This window comes from Strix uralensis, chromosome 19 (assembly GCF_047716275.1).
Source record: "Strix uralensis isolate ZFMK-TIS-50842 chromosome 19, bStrUra1, whole genome shotgun sequence".
NCBI lineage: Eukaryota > Metazoa > Chordata > Aves > Strigiformes > Strigidae > Strix > Strix uralensis.
In genome coordinates, this window is record NC_133990.1 from 4,800,999 (window position 1) to 4,818,479 (window position 17,481).

The 17,481-nt window shown below is 39.3% G+C and overlaps 2 protein-coding genes across 8 annotated transcripts in view; one reads left to right on the forward strand and one right to left on the reverse strand.

Moving 5' to 3' along the window:
• TBCD (tubulin folding cofactor D) overlaps window positions 1-10,310 on the forward strand; it is a 129,277-nt gene extending 118,967 nt beyond the window's left edge. The window contains exons 36-40 of the mRNA XM_074888789.1: window positions 1,631-1,720; window positions 2,676-2,763; window positions 4,625-4,734; window positions 7,598-7,682; window positions 9,911-10,310. Coding sequence (XP_074744890.1) covers window positions 1,631-1,720; window positions 2,676-2,763; window positions 4,625-4,734; window positions 7,598-7,682; window positions 9,911-9,925 — 388 coding nt within the window. The 3' untranslated portion in view covers window positions 9,926-10,310. The remainder of the gene's footprint in view (window positions 1-1,630; window positions 1,721-2,675; window positions 2,764-4,624; window positions 4,735-7,597; window positions 7,683-9,910) is intronic.
• Window positions 1-17,481, reverse strand: part of QTGAL (queuosine-tRNA galactosyltransferase) — a 187,192-nt gene that overhangs the window by 50,223 nt on the left and 119,488 nt on the right. Inside the window, exons 11-14 of one of the 7 annotated variants that reach the window (XR_012631497.1) lie at window positions 17,296-17,370; window positions 12,426-12,546; window positions 11,855-11,943; window positions 5,523-5,534 (exon numbers count right to left, since the gene is read on the reverse strand). Coding sequence is in view for 2 of the 7 variants with exons in the window: in XM_074888793.1 (XP_074744894.1) it covers window positions 11,863-11,943; window positions 17,296-17,370 (156 nt within the window). In the remaining 5 variants the exon portion in view is untranslated. Of the gene's footprint in view, window positions 1-4,742; window positions 5,535-9,916; window positions 10,049-11,854; window positions 12,547-17,295; window positions 17,371-17,481 lie in introns of those variants that run through there. The other 6 variants (XR_012631498.1, XR_012631496.1, XR_012631499.1 and 3 more) reach the window with 6 other exon arrangements.

The window sequence follows — 17,481 nt, forward strand, 5'->3', positions numbered from 1 at the left end:
CATGGATTGCAGGTATTGTAATTAGTTGTCTACACAATGTCTTTGTGTGACTGGGGGTGGGAGGAGGAGAAATTTCACCAAGGTAAGGAAAAATATCCCTCCTCTTAATATTAGGAGAGCAGATAGGCTCTTCCCTCAACTACCCAGACAAATCAATGTCTGCAGAGATGCACGCAGTCAGTCGTGCAGGTGTCTGTCATTCTCATGACATCTCCTACACGTGTGCTTTCCTGCTTATCACACTCCTTAACGTGGAAACAGTGCTGGTGTGACCGCGGGCAGCGGAGGGCAAGGGACTGGCTCTGTCACCATCTGACGGAGGCATTTAGAATCAGCCCTCCCCAGACTCTTTGGTCCTGAAAGCCACTCTCAGCTCTGAAAATGTCTCACGAAGCCTCAGTATCAACATTGAAAACCTGGCAATTTTATTTACTCTTTTAGTGTGGTTTTCTGGACAATATTGAGACAGCTGTAAACAGCATTCTTCAGCTTCGTGATTCCATGGTTTGTTATTCAGGTTCTTTTAATCAATTTAACGGTATATGCCAGTATTTTAAGAACTAATTAAAAACACTAACTCTTGTCTGGAAAACTATATATAACAAGGTGCATTAACTTAACAAAACATCTTGTCACTCCTGGAAACGTCTTGTTTTAAATGTTCTGTTTTTCAACACAGCACTTTTGAGTACTTTTCATCCACAGCTTTGAATCGTGGTAGCAGAAAATAAACGTTAGTATTTTTGCTTTCTGCTTTACATACACAATACAGTGAGGTTTCCAAAATATGCAGTTTAGAAGTAATTGTGCTTACTAGACAAATATGAAGTAGTTTCTTTTGCATCTATGGCACTTCAGCTTTGAGTGTAGCAAGTGAAAGATTAAATAATTTGTACCGAAATAAAAGCAATATTCCCTCTTCTCTTTAATAGATCCTTGGAATATACTGACAATACTTGTGTTTGTATGAGTGTCTGGGAAAGAGCTGTGAGAATCACGTTTCCCAGACCGTGTGGAAAAAGAAAAGAATTTGCTAAATATATTTAAAGATGGCTTCATGACTCGTACACTTAACAGAACTGTAAGCCCTGTGTTTAATTACGTTGTCTGGAATCACTAAAGGAATTTGGGCTGTGAAATGGTAGAGTATTTAGAACAACATTCATCCCTTTATGTAAAGTTTGGTTGAAGACCTGAGGGAGCGACCAAGGCACTACGATGATACACTGACTAAATACATTTTATTTGACTATAGTGTATTTTAATTCCTGACATCGTATTTCTGATCATACCAGGTTTTGTTGTAAACACAAGCCATGGCTCGCTGATTATCAGGCATATACTGAATCGGTTTAGATAAATGCAGTTTGCCTCAGCATACAGGTGGTAGCAATGTAAATAATTAATACTAATTTCTTTCCTTCCCTGTTAAAAAAAATGCCCAGTCTCACCCGTGTCTTTCCCAAGGTCCACCTGAAGCAGGGTGTGCTGTTGTGGAAGAGGCATGTCCTGCTCTGCGTTGTGTCTTTCTCCCCCTTCGCATGTTAACTCGGCACCTTTACAATCATTAAATGTGTTTGAAAGTCTACTGAAATCTTGTTTCTCACCTTCTTTTCTTTCCCATTTTCAGCCACCCCTTTCCAGTGAAGTTATTTACCCTTTGTAAAGAAGAGATCAAAAGATCCAAAGACATCCGGAAGCTTCGCTCCAGCATAGGAGTGTGAGTTGATGAAATGGTGATCTTTTCTCTGCTCATAAAAAGTGAAGAAAATTTAAGTACAATACATACCAGCTGTAACAGCTAGGTATAGTTCATGTGAAATTTAAATGAAAAATGCACACAAATACATGTAATAGAAGGTTGTGAGAGTTTTTTGTAGTTATGGGTGGTTGGGGTGAAAACATATGAAGGATCTGATAAAATTTAACTACTTCTAAAATGTTGATATTCTTAAAGATGCAGCCAATCATTTGCTTTTTGCTTGTAGAGAGCTTGACTTGGGGCCAATGCAAAATATATATAATTGATTAGATCTTACGTGTGCACTAGAAAGAGCTGAAAACATCTACAAAGTTACTGTCTGGCTTGAGGGTAAAAGCCCTGATTTCAGGCAAAACAGAAATGTAGGAACGACAGTGCTGGGTGAGGAGGGGAGGAGAACAAGGACAAAGCAGTGCAAAGCTGAACGAAGGTTTGTTGGCAAAATTATTCAGGTATAACGATGGCAAGCAATGATTTTATTGACTGTCATTTCATTTCTTTACTGGTAATATTTTCAGAGTGCAAGAGAGCCTAAAATGAGACGTAGCCCACGTTTCTAATTTGCCTTCCTCTCCGGAGCGCATCGCGCACGCGCAGCTGACCCGCGCTCGCGTTGCCTGCGCGAGACCTTGGCTCACACGGGGGTTTTAGCGCGCGGACTTTGGTGCTGCTGGTCAGTAGCTTTGATACCGTGTTTGTACTTGGCACAGACGTGTGGCATCTCAGTAACCCTTCAGGATTTCAGACACTTACCCTCGGTGTTTGCTTTCCCACAGCACTCAGAACTGAGATTTCCTGGGAGCAGCAAAACTTCCCCTCCCGCCCTTTTTTCTGATATACATCTTCATTCTGATCCTCAAAATGGACTTTTGCAGTCATAACACAAGATCTGTTTTTTTCTTATGGTTTCTAGGTTTTGTGGCCTGATTCAATTTCAAGGAGACATGAGGGAGAAAGTTTTATTTCAGTTGTTTCTCCTTCTTTGTCATCCATTTCCTGTGGTAAGTATTGAAGACATTGCATATTATCGAATGTATTCTTTAAAATACTTTACAAGTAAAAAGTAATTGAAAATGCATTAAAGCAGCATTCTTTTAAACATATTAATGTACTCGATAGGTTTTATTTCTCAAGGGTCTGCTATGTGCAATGCTGCCACCTGAAACAGGCTGCTGGATACCTGCAGTGTACCTGGCTATTCCACGAGCTGCTCTTCCACCTTCTGTCCTTGCTGTTTTAAACTAGAAGCAATTTAGGTGCCTAAATAAGTCATTTGTTTCTTTGACACAGCACCCAGCAAAGATCTGTTCACCATTTAGTGTGTGAAAGCTCCAATCAGAGAAATTGCTGATGGTTTTGCAATAGTTCTGATAGTAGCAACACAGTAGTCGTTCTGGTTCAAGAAAAAGGTATTTGTTCTTTTTGTCAGGTGTGACAAAACCTTGTGCAACACAGGAAGGTTTATCCAAAGTTTACCTTTTCCACAGAGCTAACTGAAGCAGGGCACAAACCCCGAGTTATTACTCCGTATGTGTAAGAGAAGATTGTATGCGGGCTCATACTATCTTAGTCCTTCAAATTTTTGTTGACTTAGGTTTTTGAGAGAGGGGCTGCGTTCACTGTGCGAGACCTGGGAGCCCTGACTTAGAGCTGCTGTGACAACCCAACACGTCCAGCAGCTCATGGGGGCCTTGGTGTTCGGTACCGGGGTTACACCTGGGAAATGCTGGGTGTCTCTGCAGGGGGGGAGTGAGGACCAGCGCCTCGGCTGCTGTGGGCGGCCACTGAGCGGCCTCTGTAGCCGAGCGGTGTGGGAGAGACAGAAGCTGTCAGAAGGAATGGCAAGGGCACGTAAAAAGAACGTGAAAACCCTTGAGAACTTCAAGTGGTTTGAGGACACACTGAAGAGCCTGGTGTCCGGCCAATGCAAACCACCACTGTTTATTCTAACATTGATTGATTTGGCCGATTACTTTTTGATAAGGTTAAAATCAGATGGTGCTCAGCAAAGTTTGATACAGTCCAACTGTTTCCATCTTGTGTGTACTTGTTACAGGAAGACTCCTTTGCAGGAAGGGCACTATGTAAGAACTGAAGAGAGATCATTTCAATTTCATGTTTTATTGGTATTTCACATCATAAACATGTTTTCTTTTTACAGATGGGTCAATTTAATTTGGCACTACTACTCCAGAAATAACCCTATAATTTCTTTGCCTTCCTTTGGTTATCATCAGGCTTTCTTGAAAAAAAAAAAAACAGAATTTTTGTTGCAATTTTGCTGTCTTCCATTTAGTGTTTTTGTCCACATTGTACTTCCGAAACCAGCCTGGCTAGCTTTTGCTGTACGCGCACCAACAGCACAACTGAACAGTGCTCTGGGAAAAATACTTGCAAATTAACTGCTTCCGGAAACCGGAGTGTAAAAAGCTAATGTTGCTCCCATCATCATTTATCTCCTGACAGGTTTTTTTTAAAGAGTTTTGCTGACTCTTACAATCTCCAGATTGGGAAATCTGTTTTGTGAGCCTACAGCAACCAACGCTAGAGCCAGACTTTGGCTCAGTGAGTCATTTCAAGAACAGAAATGTTCCTGTTAGGCCAGTCTCAAACATTTGAATTGAGGGAGGGATAGAGCGGTAGCTGCCTTAATCTGAAATACTGCAGCAATTTAATGGAAAATATACCAACTGTAGTAGGATGAAGTCCCTTCCTGCAGCAAATCGCTGTCAGAGGCAAGAGCAGACTCTGGTTCTGACCACTGCAGATGATTGTTGGTATGAGGAACCAGTAACGGCCCCGGGCTCCTCCCGACAGGACTCTGGATACTTCACTAAAGCTTCCTCTGCCTCCTCCCCGTAGATACGGAACACAACAGCCAGTCAGGTTTATGAAATGTTGATAACCTACAGCGATGTAGTTGATCCTGCCATTATGGATGAGGTTATGACCATACTCAGCGATACCAACTGGTAAGTGAATTTGTTGCCAGACAGTAATAAGAGCTGAAATAATTTTTGTACCACTGAAGTCAAAAAAAAAAAGCTGATGCCTTTGAAAGCTGATGGCGAGGAAGCTGTAAGAAACAATGCTGTAGTTTTAGCTATTTATTGTTTCTAGACCAGAAAAGTATTGCTGAAAGGAATTCTTCTGTTCTAAAGAACTATCTAGTATACTGTCCCCCTGGAAGTGGCATGCAGAAAATCACCACTAGATAAAGTAAAATACCCGTATTTTTCTAACAACATAAAAAGGGAGGAGATCTTGGAAATTCTCCATGAAACAGAGAGACTGGGCTGTGCAAATAGTCGGACTTCAACTGCACAGACAGTTTCTTGGCATTGATGAGCACTGGCAGGATTTTGGGAAAGGAAGGATCTCTGTAAGCTGGAAAACAACAGAATTAGCAGAACAGCTCAAATCTCCCATGAAATCTAATTACTCAAAATGCTACAAATGTTGTATTCAAGCAAATATTTGAATTGGAACAGTTTAGACATTTCCCAAGCATACGATTACATGAATTAAACAACCACTTTTATAGGACATAATTCATTTTTTTACCTACTGTTACCTGTAACATCAGCTCTTCCAGGGGCGGGGGGAGTGGGGTCCTGTTCTCCCTGAGCAAGCGTCACCGAAGTGTCTTTCCGGGGCAGGAGGAACTTGGTCTGTCAGCACCTTTGAAGTGCCAGGAGGAGGGAATACTCACCAGAATTTTGGCACTCTTATTTCCCTTTCTGCAAAGTTTAGCATTGTGCAGTATAGTCACCTGGAAAAGTTTATAAAAAGGCTGCATGCCTCAAATATTTGAGGAAATACGGAGTTTTCAGATACTAATTAGTTTATTCATTCTGCTGCCATGTTAAACATTTCTCCTTGTTACAGATGACTCTCCTGGGTCATGGGTCTACTAGCCCAACACCCTGCCTCAAACAGTAGGCAAAGTTAATACATGAGAACAGACATATATACAAAAAAATATTTATTTAGTCACTATATTAAATGGCTCTTTGTATCCATTGACATTTCATGGAAATAAATAAACATGTTCAAAGAACAAACATACCTTAAGATTGTGAGTTACGTATTTCCAGGCTGCATGCTTACATTATTTAACTTTTATTTACTTTCTAGTTTATTTCTGTGCTTGAGCTTAAATAACTTTATATTTGGGAAAAGTTTGTCATAGTAAGGGGTGGCTGCTGCTGGGTTTTTGAATTTTCCAGTACAAAATTAGAATAAGGGTGTCAGATTTGAAGAATTGGTTATCAACAACTCTGCCTGTTGTTAAAGTTACATGCTTAATTACATATTGGTGTTTAGTACTGTCTTTAGTGCTTGCTTATGAAATCTGAATTTAAGAGCAGGCTTGCTCAGAAGTTACAGACAGAATTTGTCAACAGAAACAACTGAGTAGGATTAGATTGCTGCTGTCACAAAGGGATGTTTACAATACCAAGATTAGAAGAGGTACATGTCAAATCGCTACAGAAGCGGTAGTGGTAGTACAACTGTACTCATAAATGGGTCACTAAAAGCAAAATACTTCCTAAAAAACACTTCAGAAAAATAAATATTGGTCATTTTTAAGGTGTGACTGGGTGCCTACTTTATTTTTATGTCAGGGCTTGCTCTAAGTTCCCTGTTGCAATACGTCCACTGCACTAAGATTAAATATGAAGAGCTAGTTTAGTTCAAACTTAATTGTTTTATCTTGGTAGATTTGAACTGTTTACAAAAGAAGATACTTGAAGTCATTGCTGAGTGTCAGAGCGAGCTGCTTGTTATTCTCAAGCTCTCTCAGTACTGAAACAATCATAGTAGATTCTGAATTATAATAAGCATTAACATCAGGAAGCCAAATGAGAAGTAATATTTGGGGAAGAGATAATTACTGGCATACGTATGGTTGTTCCTTGTTGGAACTACAGTTTATCATACAATTGTGTAATTTGAAGTTTAAACAAATTATTCTATAAATAATAAGTTTGCTTAGCTACAGGAAGGTTCCCAGTACTAAATATGACAAATTTTCCAAGATGTCAAAAAAAAGAAGTTCAGGTTATTTCTAACTTGCCCTTTATGATTTTTCTCTGTAGTTTTGGACTCTATGTGCTAAGAGTTACATTTTTAATAGCTCATTTACAGTTGTTACTTAAGGAAAACAAAGTAAATCTACTGAATCAGTGAGTAATGCTAGCAGTCTCACAGCATTCCAGGTAGAGTGGTCAGTTTTTACAACACGGAAAAGAATGCTGTCTGTATAGATTTTTGGCATTTGGGGGCATTTTATAACTTGACAGTTCTTGAGGAAATTATCTCATGGACATAGTGCTATTTCAGAAACTTTCTTAAAGACTTACAAATTTTAGGTCTGGATTTTCAGGAGAAAGCTTCTTTCGATAGTAGAATGTTCTCCAAATCCAGTGACATTTATGTTCATTCTTGATGTGAAATCTTCTTAAGCAAAAAGGAGCTGTGACTTTAGAGAGTAAATTGATGAAGGTTTAGTTAAAAGGGTTGTATGAATGAGTGTTAATTTTTTATAATACAAAACCATAAGAGAACAGTCTTGGACATTTTACTAGTAATTGGTCACTTCTGGAAGACCTGCTCTGTATTTATGGTTTATGGGGCTTAAGATGGTACAGAAATGTTACGTGATTCTTAAAATGGGACACAACAAAAACTTCTACAATTTGAAATGTACATGAAAGTATAGACACATACATAGTCATATAATAATAGTATGGATAGCTTAAGAAGTTGTATGTATGTAGCCAACTTCAGGTTTTCATTTTTAAATTAACTGGAAAATACCTCCTCATGCAGGGAAGCTGAATTGCCAGTAGTAAGAGAGAAACGCAACTGTCTCTGTGACCTGATGAAAGTGCCCAAACCGCAGCTGGTATCCAAGGTAAAGTATGGAAATGGGCTCCGGAGGGGTTTTTTAAAGAAACATAGTAATGATGAATTGTTCCACCCGATCTGCTGAGCAACAGATGCAGTTCTTCACTGCTTCATGAATGTATCAGTGTGCACCGGGAGGAACGTCCTCACAGCTCACTACAGAGAATCTATGGAATTGCTGAAGACTGTTGGCTTAAGCCCTTCCAGCCTCATTTCTTGAAAACTTTCCAGACATGTAGTGTGACATCTTACTCGGGCAAAACGCGAGAATGAAATAATGCAGTACAGATGTTTCAAAAACTGTTTTTCTGCCCTTTCTGGGGAAAGAAAAAGGATAAAAACTTCTCAGTCAATTTCAACAACGAAATCATAAGGTGGTTGTGCAAGCCACAGAATTCTAACACTGCCTAAGAGGAAGAATATAATCTAAAAGTTAATACAAACAATATTTCCATACATAGGTCCCATTTCATTTTAACGCAGATAGTTTAGAATTGCCCATCTGCTCCATATTTCACAAGTACAGAATTTTCTGCTTTGGTAAAGGTTTCTGAGAGGTTCCCTTCCTTTCTGTCCAAAGATGAGGAGGCTCAATTATTACTGCTTTAGAGAACATGTGTTAACAAAGAAAAATTATTTTTACTTTGAGTAACACAAGACAAGGTGAAAACACTTGATGACCCAAGGCTCCTTCCCTAGGATCGCAGGCATCCACAGCATATAATCTATTCTGTAAACTGATTAGGCTTAAAAATAGTGGTATATCCATTTAGCCTTAGCTTTTGTAATTTTTATTATTCTGCCTTCACAGTTCTAGAAAGTTTTGTCCTGTGTAATTATTTTAGAAGTCAGAAACATCACCCATGCAGTCTTCTTTCCTAAGTTTTTCCTAATAGGGTGGATCTTCATTCCCTTAATTTTCTAAAATACTTGAACAGCATTAAGTTTATTTTCATAACTAGAATTATGCAAAGCATTATTTTGCTGTTGCCCTGCACAGTTCCACCTCAGAACTGCATTAGCCTTTTCTACAGCTGCAGCATCTAAAGGTGATCTTAGCTAATGGAGCTTTCCAAGGACTCGCTGAACTGGCTCTTTGGGATCGTACTTTATGTAAGTCAGTCTTTGAGGTCAGCCAGTTCTTCCTGTGTAATATTCTGATAATCCTTTAAACTGAAGATGCTTCCTAATGTAAGTAGACTCTATGTTTTGAGTTCTCATTGATATAAAAAAATATATATATATTTTAAATGTGTATTTTAAAAATTGGTCAGAAGGCTAATACTTAAGACATCTGTGAATAACCTTCCAAGACACCCTGCTGTCCCCAGAGCAGGTTCTTTACTCATCTTCTGGTTTTTACCATCGTGTCTACAGTCTTCTGCTTTGAGTACAATTTTAAGAAACCTGCAACTAACATTTTTGTAATTTTGGAAAACAGGAATCTGAACCACTTGCCCATAAAAGGGATTGTTTTTAGAGCAAAACTTGACCTGAGCATTGCTATTTCAAGGTTTTCCAGTCAACTAAGAGAAATGTTATGTTCAAAATAAATATATGTTACAAGATGAACTCGTTGATCTCAAAAAAACCTTATTTCAACTCCTGAATTACTGGAGGCTGAGAAGCCTGACAACTTAGGAGAAAACTGTCTGTAATAAAAACAAAATAATAAGAAATAGCCAAATCTACATACAGGTGTTTCAGATGGAACTGTTACAAACAGTATCACCTGTAATCGGGAACTTATGTGCTGAATTTGGAACTTTGCCTTTTCCTCCTCTTTTAACATAAGCAAATAGTGTAACTACTAGCAAAAAGAGTTAACCCTGCAACTGCCCTGAGAACTGCTGGAGTTCACTCAGAGTGACAGTGAACGTGCAGGACTTTTCAGAGCTGTCCGGATGTGCTCGCACAGGAGTGCACAACACTGCTCTTCTGCCAGAGCTCCCCTATCCTGAGAACACAGGAGAAACAATAGAGGAAGCCAAGCATAACATTATGAAAAGGTGAATGAGGTTAATTTCAGCTGAAACCAACACTTATCATTCCTTTAAAACTTGTACAAATACAATTTGCTAGAGGGTAGTTAAAAATTACGGACTGTAAATATTATAGCTTTGTACGTCTATATTTTCTTCTCTGTTTAGTTTCCTTAATTACATGATTGGGATACTGTTAAAATCACGGTACATGCCTACTCTGTGTGACCTCTTTTTTCTCTCTCTCCTGCAGAGTTCAGCACAGTGAAGCTGCAGGCGCTGGCTGCTGGTTTGTAAACTGAAGCTCGTGGTTCAGGTGCCATTAGGACTGGAAGAGTTTGTGCTGCGGCATCCTGACAAACTGGATTGTCAGCACAAGCTGCGAAGTGCTCTGGTTAACAAAACAAGAAGCAGAAATTATGTCTTAAAGCATTGTGCAGATATGCCATAAGAAGGCAACAAATATTCATTATGTTTTCAGTTTTTAAAGTCATTATCTGTAGCCACAAGATGGCGGTTTCTCTTCATACTTCTGTCACAAGTGACCTGGGGTTTTTTTTGATGTCGATGATTTATACTTCTGTAACTCTGAATGGAGCCATTCACCCTGTGCTTGCTGTACACACATGAAGTATTAAACCTGACTTGCTGCATTAGTCTCTTAAAAGAATTGTTTGTCAGAGGTAAGAATGTGGCAACACCTAGTGATAATGAAATCTTCCTGAGCATAAAGTGTCTCTGTGGATAAGTCTGTCATTCCTGTGTCATAGTCGAACAAAATATCCAGGTTTCACTTCAGCTAAAGTCAAAGCCTCTCTTAATAGCTCTTTATATACCTCATTTAAGGAAATGTTTTGTGTGGTAAACTTGCTTTAGGGACTAAAGTTTTATTTTTTTCCCTTGAAGAATAGAGGTGAATTAGTACTTCAGGCAACTGCTAGGAATTTAGACCATTTCTTATTGACTATAAAATGAAATGGTTATAACGTTTATCTTTAGTAAGACTAACGTGATGGGAAGGACAAATGCACAGGCAAACATGGTATTTTAATTATACTGTGTTATTTGATGGCTCTTAATTAAATCCCACTATCCCAGCACTTCACGTAGAACAGTGGCTGCATGGGTGTGTATGTATATGTACACACACATCTATGAAAATGTGAAAGGAAGGAAAAATTCAGGCAGCAGAACTAAAACCAAGTCCATTTCTCTACGACCTGCTACAAAGTCTTCTACTGCAGGTGTTCATTTCCCAAACTACAATCTGTCTGTCTCTAAGATTCTTTTTCCTTTTTAAGAAGATAACTAGAAGTTATATTATTCAGTACTTCTTAAGCAGCCTTGCAGCCTGGACTGGCAGATGAGACTCCGTGTCGATGGGTGTTACTCACTGCCCAGCTGTCAGACAAGCAGCACTCAATTCACAGAGCTGTGCCCCAGGCTGAGCTGGCACTGGGGCTGCTCATGGGCTTTGCTGCAGAAGAAATACTCCTGAACCCACAGCCCTGGTGTTGTTACACTGTCATTGAAATGGAAGTTTCTAGTAACACTCTTGAGAGATCTTGGTTTTGCAGAGTGACACCTATAGGTCCCTGCTGCAAGAAAAACACGAGTTGTGTTGGCAAAGTCTCCTTATTCAGAAAACCCTGAGAAGGTCCAGTGAGAATTGTGAGCATCTGTAGATAGGATCATCCAGCTGCAGCCCCGAGCCGGAGGATGCTGCAGCTGAATCCCCGCGCCCGCCCGGTGCAGAGCGTCACCTCGCAAACACCAGCTGCTGCTCCCAGTAGCAGGAAAGGAGCCAGTGGCAGGGAAGGGCTGAGGGCCCCAAGCAATGTTTGACAGAAACCTCTCTTTACACTTCCAGTGGTTACAGGCTTTGCTTGATGCATTTTTAAGGCTTCCCTATGGTAACAGTCCTCTTGTAGTCTTATGGGCTGTATTTGATGGTTATTTAAATTAGAAATACAATTTAACAATCAAGCTGAGTCTGGTAAACAAGTGATATGCAATAGTAAAATGAGCAAATAGCATTATCCGTGGTACAACTAGGACCTCCCTTAGAAAGGGTTTACTCAGCACAAAGATTAATTTAATGAAGCACAAATTACTAAAAAATTCTAAACCTCTGAATACTTTAGTCTTTCTACGCACAGGTACACAGGATAACACAGCTTTGGTATCACTGCCTTACCTTGGTTTTTAGTTAAAGTGATAGTAATCGACCCCTTCCTTCAAGTTCAGCGTGTTCAGGTTTGTTTCAAATGCTCCACCTGTCAAATCCTGTGAGGGAAAGAAAAAGAGAATTAGACCAACCAGACAAACATATTTCAGGTTGTAACAGGTTTTGGTTATTTTGGTTATTTAGACCACAGAAGAAAGTCCCATTTGCAGAACTAAACATAAATAAACCAAGGCTCAGAAACGTTTCCGTTCAAAAATTAAGTGTATGTTGAAAACTTACTGTTCAAATTAATATGTTGGGGGTGCAGGAGGGGAGGTTTGACAACTCATTCTCATGCTGCGATGTAGAACACAAGGGCTAGACTAAGCCCTGCAGATAGCAATCTGCACATTTTGTTTTCTACTGCAGGCATTTTCAGAGAATGGACCGAGGGAATGAGTTTGACAAAATGGTGATTTTTGTAGATGTTGAACAATGATTAGCATGGCTGGTGAAACAAACCCTTCATCAAGCAGCTGAAATATTTTGCATAGTTAAAGGTGTTTCCTTTGAGCCCCAGTTACATTATCTGAACAGGAACCTGGTAGGTTTGCTCCATGAGCAATCTTGCAAGGCAGTGATGTCATTAAAAAAAACACACCAACTTCAGCATTTCTTAGCCTTTCTACTTTGGTCTTCCTGGAGTCCTTAATTCTGCTGATCTTCAGGCATGTCACCATAAAAGAAAAAAAGAATTAAAGCTCATAATACTATATGAGATAGGTAAAGAGATTGCTAGTGTTCTTTTGGTTGGCCCAGAGCAGCAATACTGAAGTTTTAATAATGCACAACAGTACTGCAAGTGTTTAGGACAGGAAGTTACAAAAACAGAGTCCAACTGAAACTGTGGAATTCAAGGAGGTAGAACGCTAGATTTTGGCTAGAATAATTGGATTCAAAGAATTGCTCTGGGATCTTTAATGAACCTGTGTTCAGAAACTGGGCGTTGCTGGGAACCTTCCCTTCGGGAACACCACCGTCCCCAGCAGCAGGGAGTCCAGTAACAAAACGAGCTGACCTGTCTTCTCCAAACCTCTGCATTGTTTCTGCTGCCTGAATTTATGTAGGAAAGGAAACACTGCATGTGTCCATTTCAAACCTCTTGCCCAAACCAGCATGCTGTGCCTCGGGATCACAGATTAACTCCCTTTCTGCTGCACGATTCTCATCTACCTGCCATGTCCTTCGATTGCCACTAGCAATGACAAAAAATACAAAGATGACATAATCTGTTCCAGAACTTCAACAAAAAACATAATCCACCAGTCATCAAATTCATAATTGAGCTCTGATGTTTATTAACCATAAAAAAAAATAAGAATAGCTAATGAATAATTCGGAGAAGGGCAGGAGAGGGCCATGGCACGAGGCTTTTTAAGCAAGGGCTCCACTTCCCCAAGGTAACCAATTTCTTATCGGAGCAATAAAGCCCTGACGATTGTGAAAGATGTTGAGTACTTTTATTTTTTACTTCTTGAAATCAAGAATACTTGATGGTATTTAATACTTTGAAGGACTGGGTCCTAGTTTTGCAGTTCAGTTAAGACCCCAAACTGTCACTGGTCCATCTGCAAAACTTACCACTCACGTCAACAGGGAATTCTACTCAGAAATGTAGGCCTTGATTACGACCTTTAGCCTCCACTAATGATTTCATAAACCCAACATTTTGCAAGTTAGGACATAGGGTACAAACCAGTTGCATTTAGCTTGCAGAAAAGTGCTCTAAAGAAGGGTTAAAAATATATATGTGTATATATATATATATATATATAAAAGAGCCCAGATGCTAAATTAAGTGGGAGAGTTAAAAACAAATCCTACATTCCCAGAGCAGAAGACTGAGGTAACAGAACAAGGCAGGGTTTTACAAGAACTGGTCTAACAGTAAATTTACTGAAAACTTTATACAATGAAACTATTTTAATTACTGAGACAGAAAAATAAAAATCCCTTTCATTTCAAGCACTTGGAAACCATGCCAAAACAGGACACAATACGTGATTTCTAAGCGTTTCGCTTTTACCTCAAAGCGAGAGAAAATACACAGTGCAAACCCTTAGGTGAAGTGGTCCTGCAGGCTGCTACACAATTTTGACGAGCTGAAGCCACAATTTTATCCTCTTCAGCAAAGACTTATGCACACACAGAGAGCAGAATTTCAGCTACAGCCCTTTGTGAAGCCATTTTAAAATACAAAGTGATCAAAGCTCACATAAGATGACTGCTTTTTCAAAAATTATTTTATATGGTAGCCAAGTAATGCCAGGGCTAGCAAGGGAGGAACTGCCTGAAAAAATAAATAAGCAAACACTGCTCCAAGTACATGGCCAGCAGAGTCATTTCTTGTGAACAACCCACTTAATAAACATAGCTAATCTTCAAAATTACCCTCTTAGAGCTGCACATAAACATGTAAGTTTTGTCTCTATCAAAACTAAAAATAATCCCCTACCATGAACAGCAAAATAAAGACAATAAGGCCCCAGGACACTTTCTTCTTCAGAAGGATGGTAAATAATAAAGCTAAATTTGGAAGTCTAGGATGTTCAGGAATTTGTTAATGACTTTTGCGTAAGAAATTCGCTAAGAGATCTGCAGCTAATTCTGCCTTACATAAACTTCCGACCGTTCCATGGAGCTAGGTTGTAGCTGTTGCACTGGCAGCTGTCTACACAAGATAGGTCCGTGCGCTCACTGGGGTTTTTGTATGTTTGCTTGCTGCATGACCTGAAACACAGAGCTGAGTAAAGCTACTTGCCCTACATAGTTTGAAAATACAGGTCATTTGTAACCTCTCAAACACCAGAGTTTTGTTTCCCCCCCGCCCCCTCCCCAGTATGCACAAGGATAGCAGCCTTTTTGCAGAGGTAGTCCTTCACATCAGCCTGGGACTTTAACTTGGAACAGCAACATTTTTTTGCACAGTTTGATTTGCTAAATCTGGGTGAATAGCATCAGAGAGGCAGCAATAGCTATCTCAAAAAAGACAACATCTCTTATTTGACAGAGTCTTAGTATTTTATGTACTTATCCCCTACCCTACTTTTTCCTATCCTCCTACATTCAAAAAGCATATAGGAAGAGGAAATGTAGAAAAGGTGATTAAAGAAAAGCAAGTGGGAAATTTTGTCTTTAGCTGTTCGTTCAGATGTGGGCTGCACAGAAAGCAAGGCAAACTGAACCTATAAATACAGTGAAGACAAACCCTCAGCATTATACTTGGCCTGCACAATATCAACACAGATGAATGAAAAAGTTCAATACTCTGCTCTTCTCAACCCATTTTCTTTAGTGGTCAGATCTAGAAGCTTGAAAGCTCCTGCAGACAGGATACCTGAATGTTTTAAACCACAGACATTTACCAACTTGTTTTGTTTTGGTAGAAGTCTACTTTCCAGGACAAAACTACTACTGAAAATTGTGGCCATTTCAGTCCAGCCCCAGCCTTGCAAGTAGTAAGAGTGGGATTTCACAGATCCTGACAGGCTCCACAAAGACTCCCTACAGTAAGAAAATACAGCAGTTATGACAATGGCTGAAAGAGCTTGCTGAAAACCATTCCTTAAGATCAACTGCGAAACCCAACGGTAGAGAAAAGGAGGGTGCAGCAGACTCGGTTCTGGAGTTGGACTCTGAATGCTGCTGCTTCCTCAGACCCTCTGATTCCTCTTCTCTCCACTGGGTTTTACACTTCCTACACTTTGGTACAGATATATTTATGGTTTTTATTTCTTTCTTACATTGTCTGTGGTTTCTCAGGTGATAACAGGGTATTAAGCACTGCTAACATAAAAAAATTGTTTCAGTTCTTTATTATAAATTTGGTTTTCTAACAACCTGATTCCCTGTCTTCATAATATTAAAATAATAATATGGTATCATGACATAAGTGTACTGTGAGGTTCATATTATTAGCAGGTATCAGTATGTTTAAAATCTGTAGCAATGTAACTCCATTATAGACTGTCACTATGCAGGTTTATTATCAGCATCATTCCTGTCTGTTTGGCCACTGTTTTGTTTCCTGGTGTATAAAGCTGCTGGATCTCCATGCGCATTGATCTTTCTTTACCTCTGCACTAGGGTGGTTCTGCCGTCAGCTCTTGTAACACCAACTTTCACAGTAGCCAACTGTGTAATTCAGTCATGAAGTGAGAGGGGTAAGGAGGTAACTTGCCTGCAGGTTCTAGAGATTTGGCTCCGTACGAATGGCTATTGACTTTCTTAAATTCTCCTAAAAAGTGAGCTGCTTCAAAGACAGCTTTTAGAAGCAACTTACAAACTCTAAAACTCTTTCAAGTAGGTCAAATTGTATTTTCAAAGAAAATACTCCATATTACTTAAATGATACGGTGGCCTATAGTGTTCTGTGATCAGCAAGTAGAAAATGCTCAGTGGCCATGAGTGGAAAAACACACTGAAATCACAACTGAAGTCACAGACCAGAGTTTTCAGGCAAGATATGGTATAATAGTCTCATTGTAAGGGCTTCACAAATTAAATGTGCTTTATAACACGTTGCACAGATGTTTTGTCTAGGGACTTCCACCCACCATTTTATGTAGTATGAAAAATTAAATTAGTTGTAATATTACTAGTTTATCCAGAGTTTATCAACCAACTGTACATGATAATGCCCTAAGGTACTTTCAGTCTGGCTTTACAACTCACGATCTCAGAGCTGATTGTAAAGTTGGGAGTGCTAGGTTAAAAGCAGACTGTACCTGATGAGATGAGATTCAGCTAATCAACCTCTGAACAGATCTAGTCCAGCGTTAGAATGTTGGTGTTTAGCAAATGTAGCAACAGGTTTTAGTTACTGCTAAGAGACTTTTTTATTACTGATTGCAACTAGAATCTATGTGTTATGTTGCTTTAAAACTTCTGTGTTATCCCATACACTGTGCTTTGCTATTTTAAATATGACAGCAAAATAACTGCTGGTTATCATCTTCTAATTATGTTATTAGGTCAATTAAACCAGTTGAAATAAGAAAGTTACCACAGTCAGGCACAGAAGAGGCTTCAGACTGGCACTGCCAAACAAAGCAGCTTTTAAGGTCTCATTTAAAAAACAAAGCCTTTGCCATACATAGGGCTGCAAAACATTAGGAAAAAACAAGGCCAGGAGGCTGACTATATATGCTCATTTGTCTATATAATATTGTTGGGCAAGAAAGTAAAACAGATCCAAGCTCCTTTACAGAAGCTGTACCTTGCATTATTCTGAATACTACTTTACTTAATGCTGCTGTTTTAAATCCCTGAAATACTCTGCACAATCAATCTGATAAAAAAAGCATAGTAAAAGCTTCTGGGAAAAGCTACTTACAGTAAATAGAAATTCATTTTCATATGGAGCAAATACTGATTTTACACATAAAGCTGAGGCTAAAGGTGGTGCTCACCAGCTTCACGCAGATAATGAACGGTGGAGTCGCGTCTCTGAAGTGACATATAGGAATTTTTGGTTTTGGTCTCACCTGCAGGAAAAATCAGCAGACTTCAGCAGAGACACACAGCGTTACTTGTTAGCTTAGTTTTAAGAGCTACGAAACACTAAAAAGGGAAAAGATTATTTTAAGACTTCATGC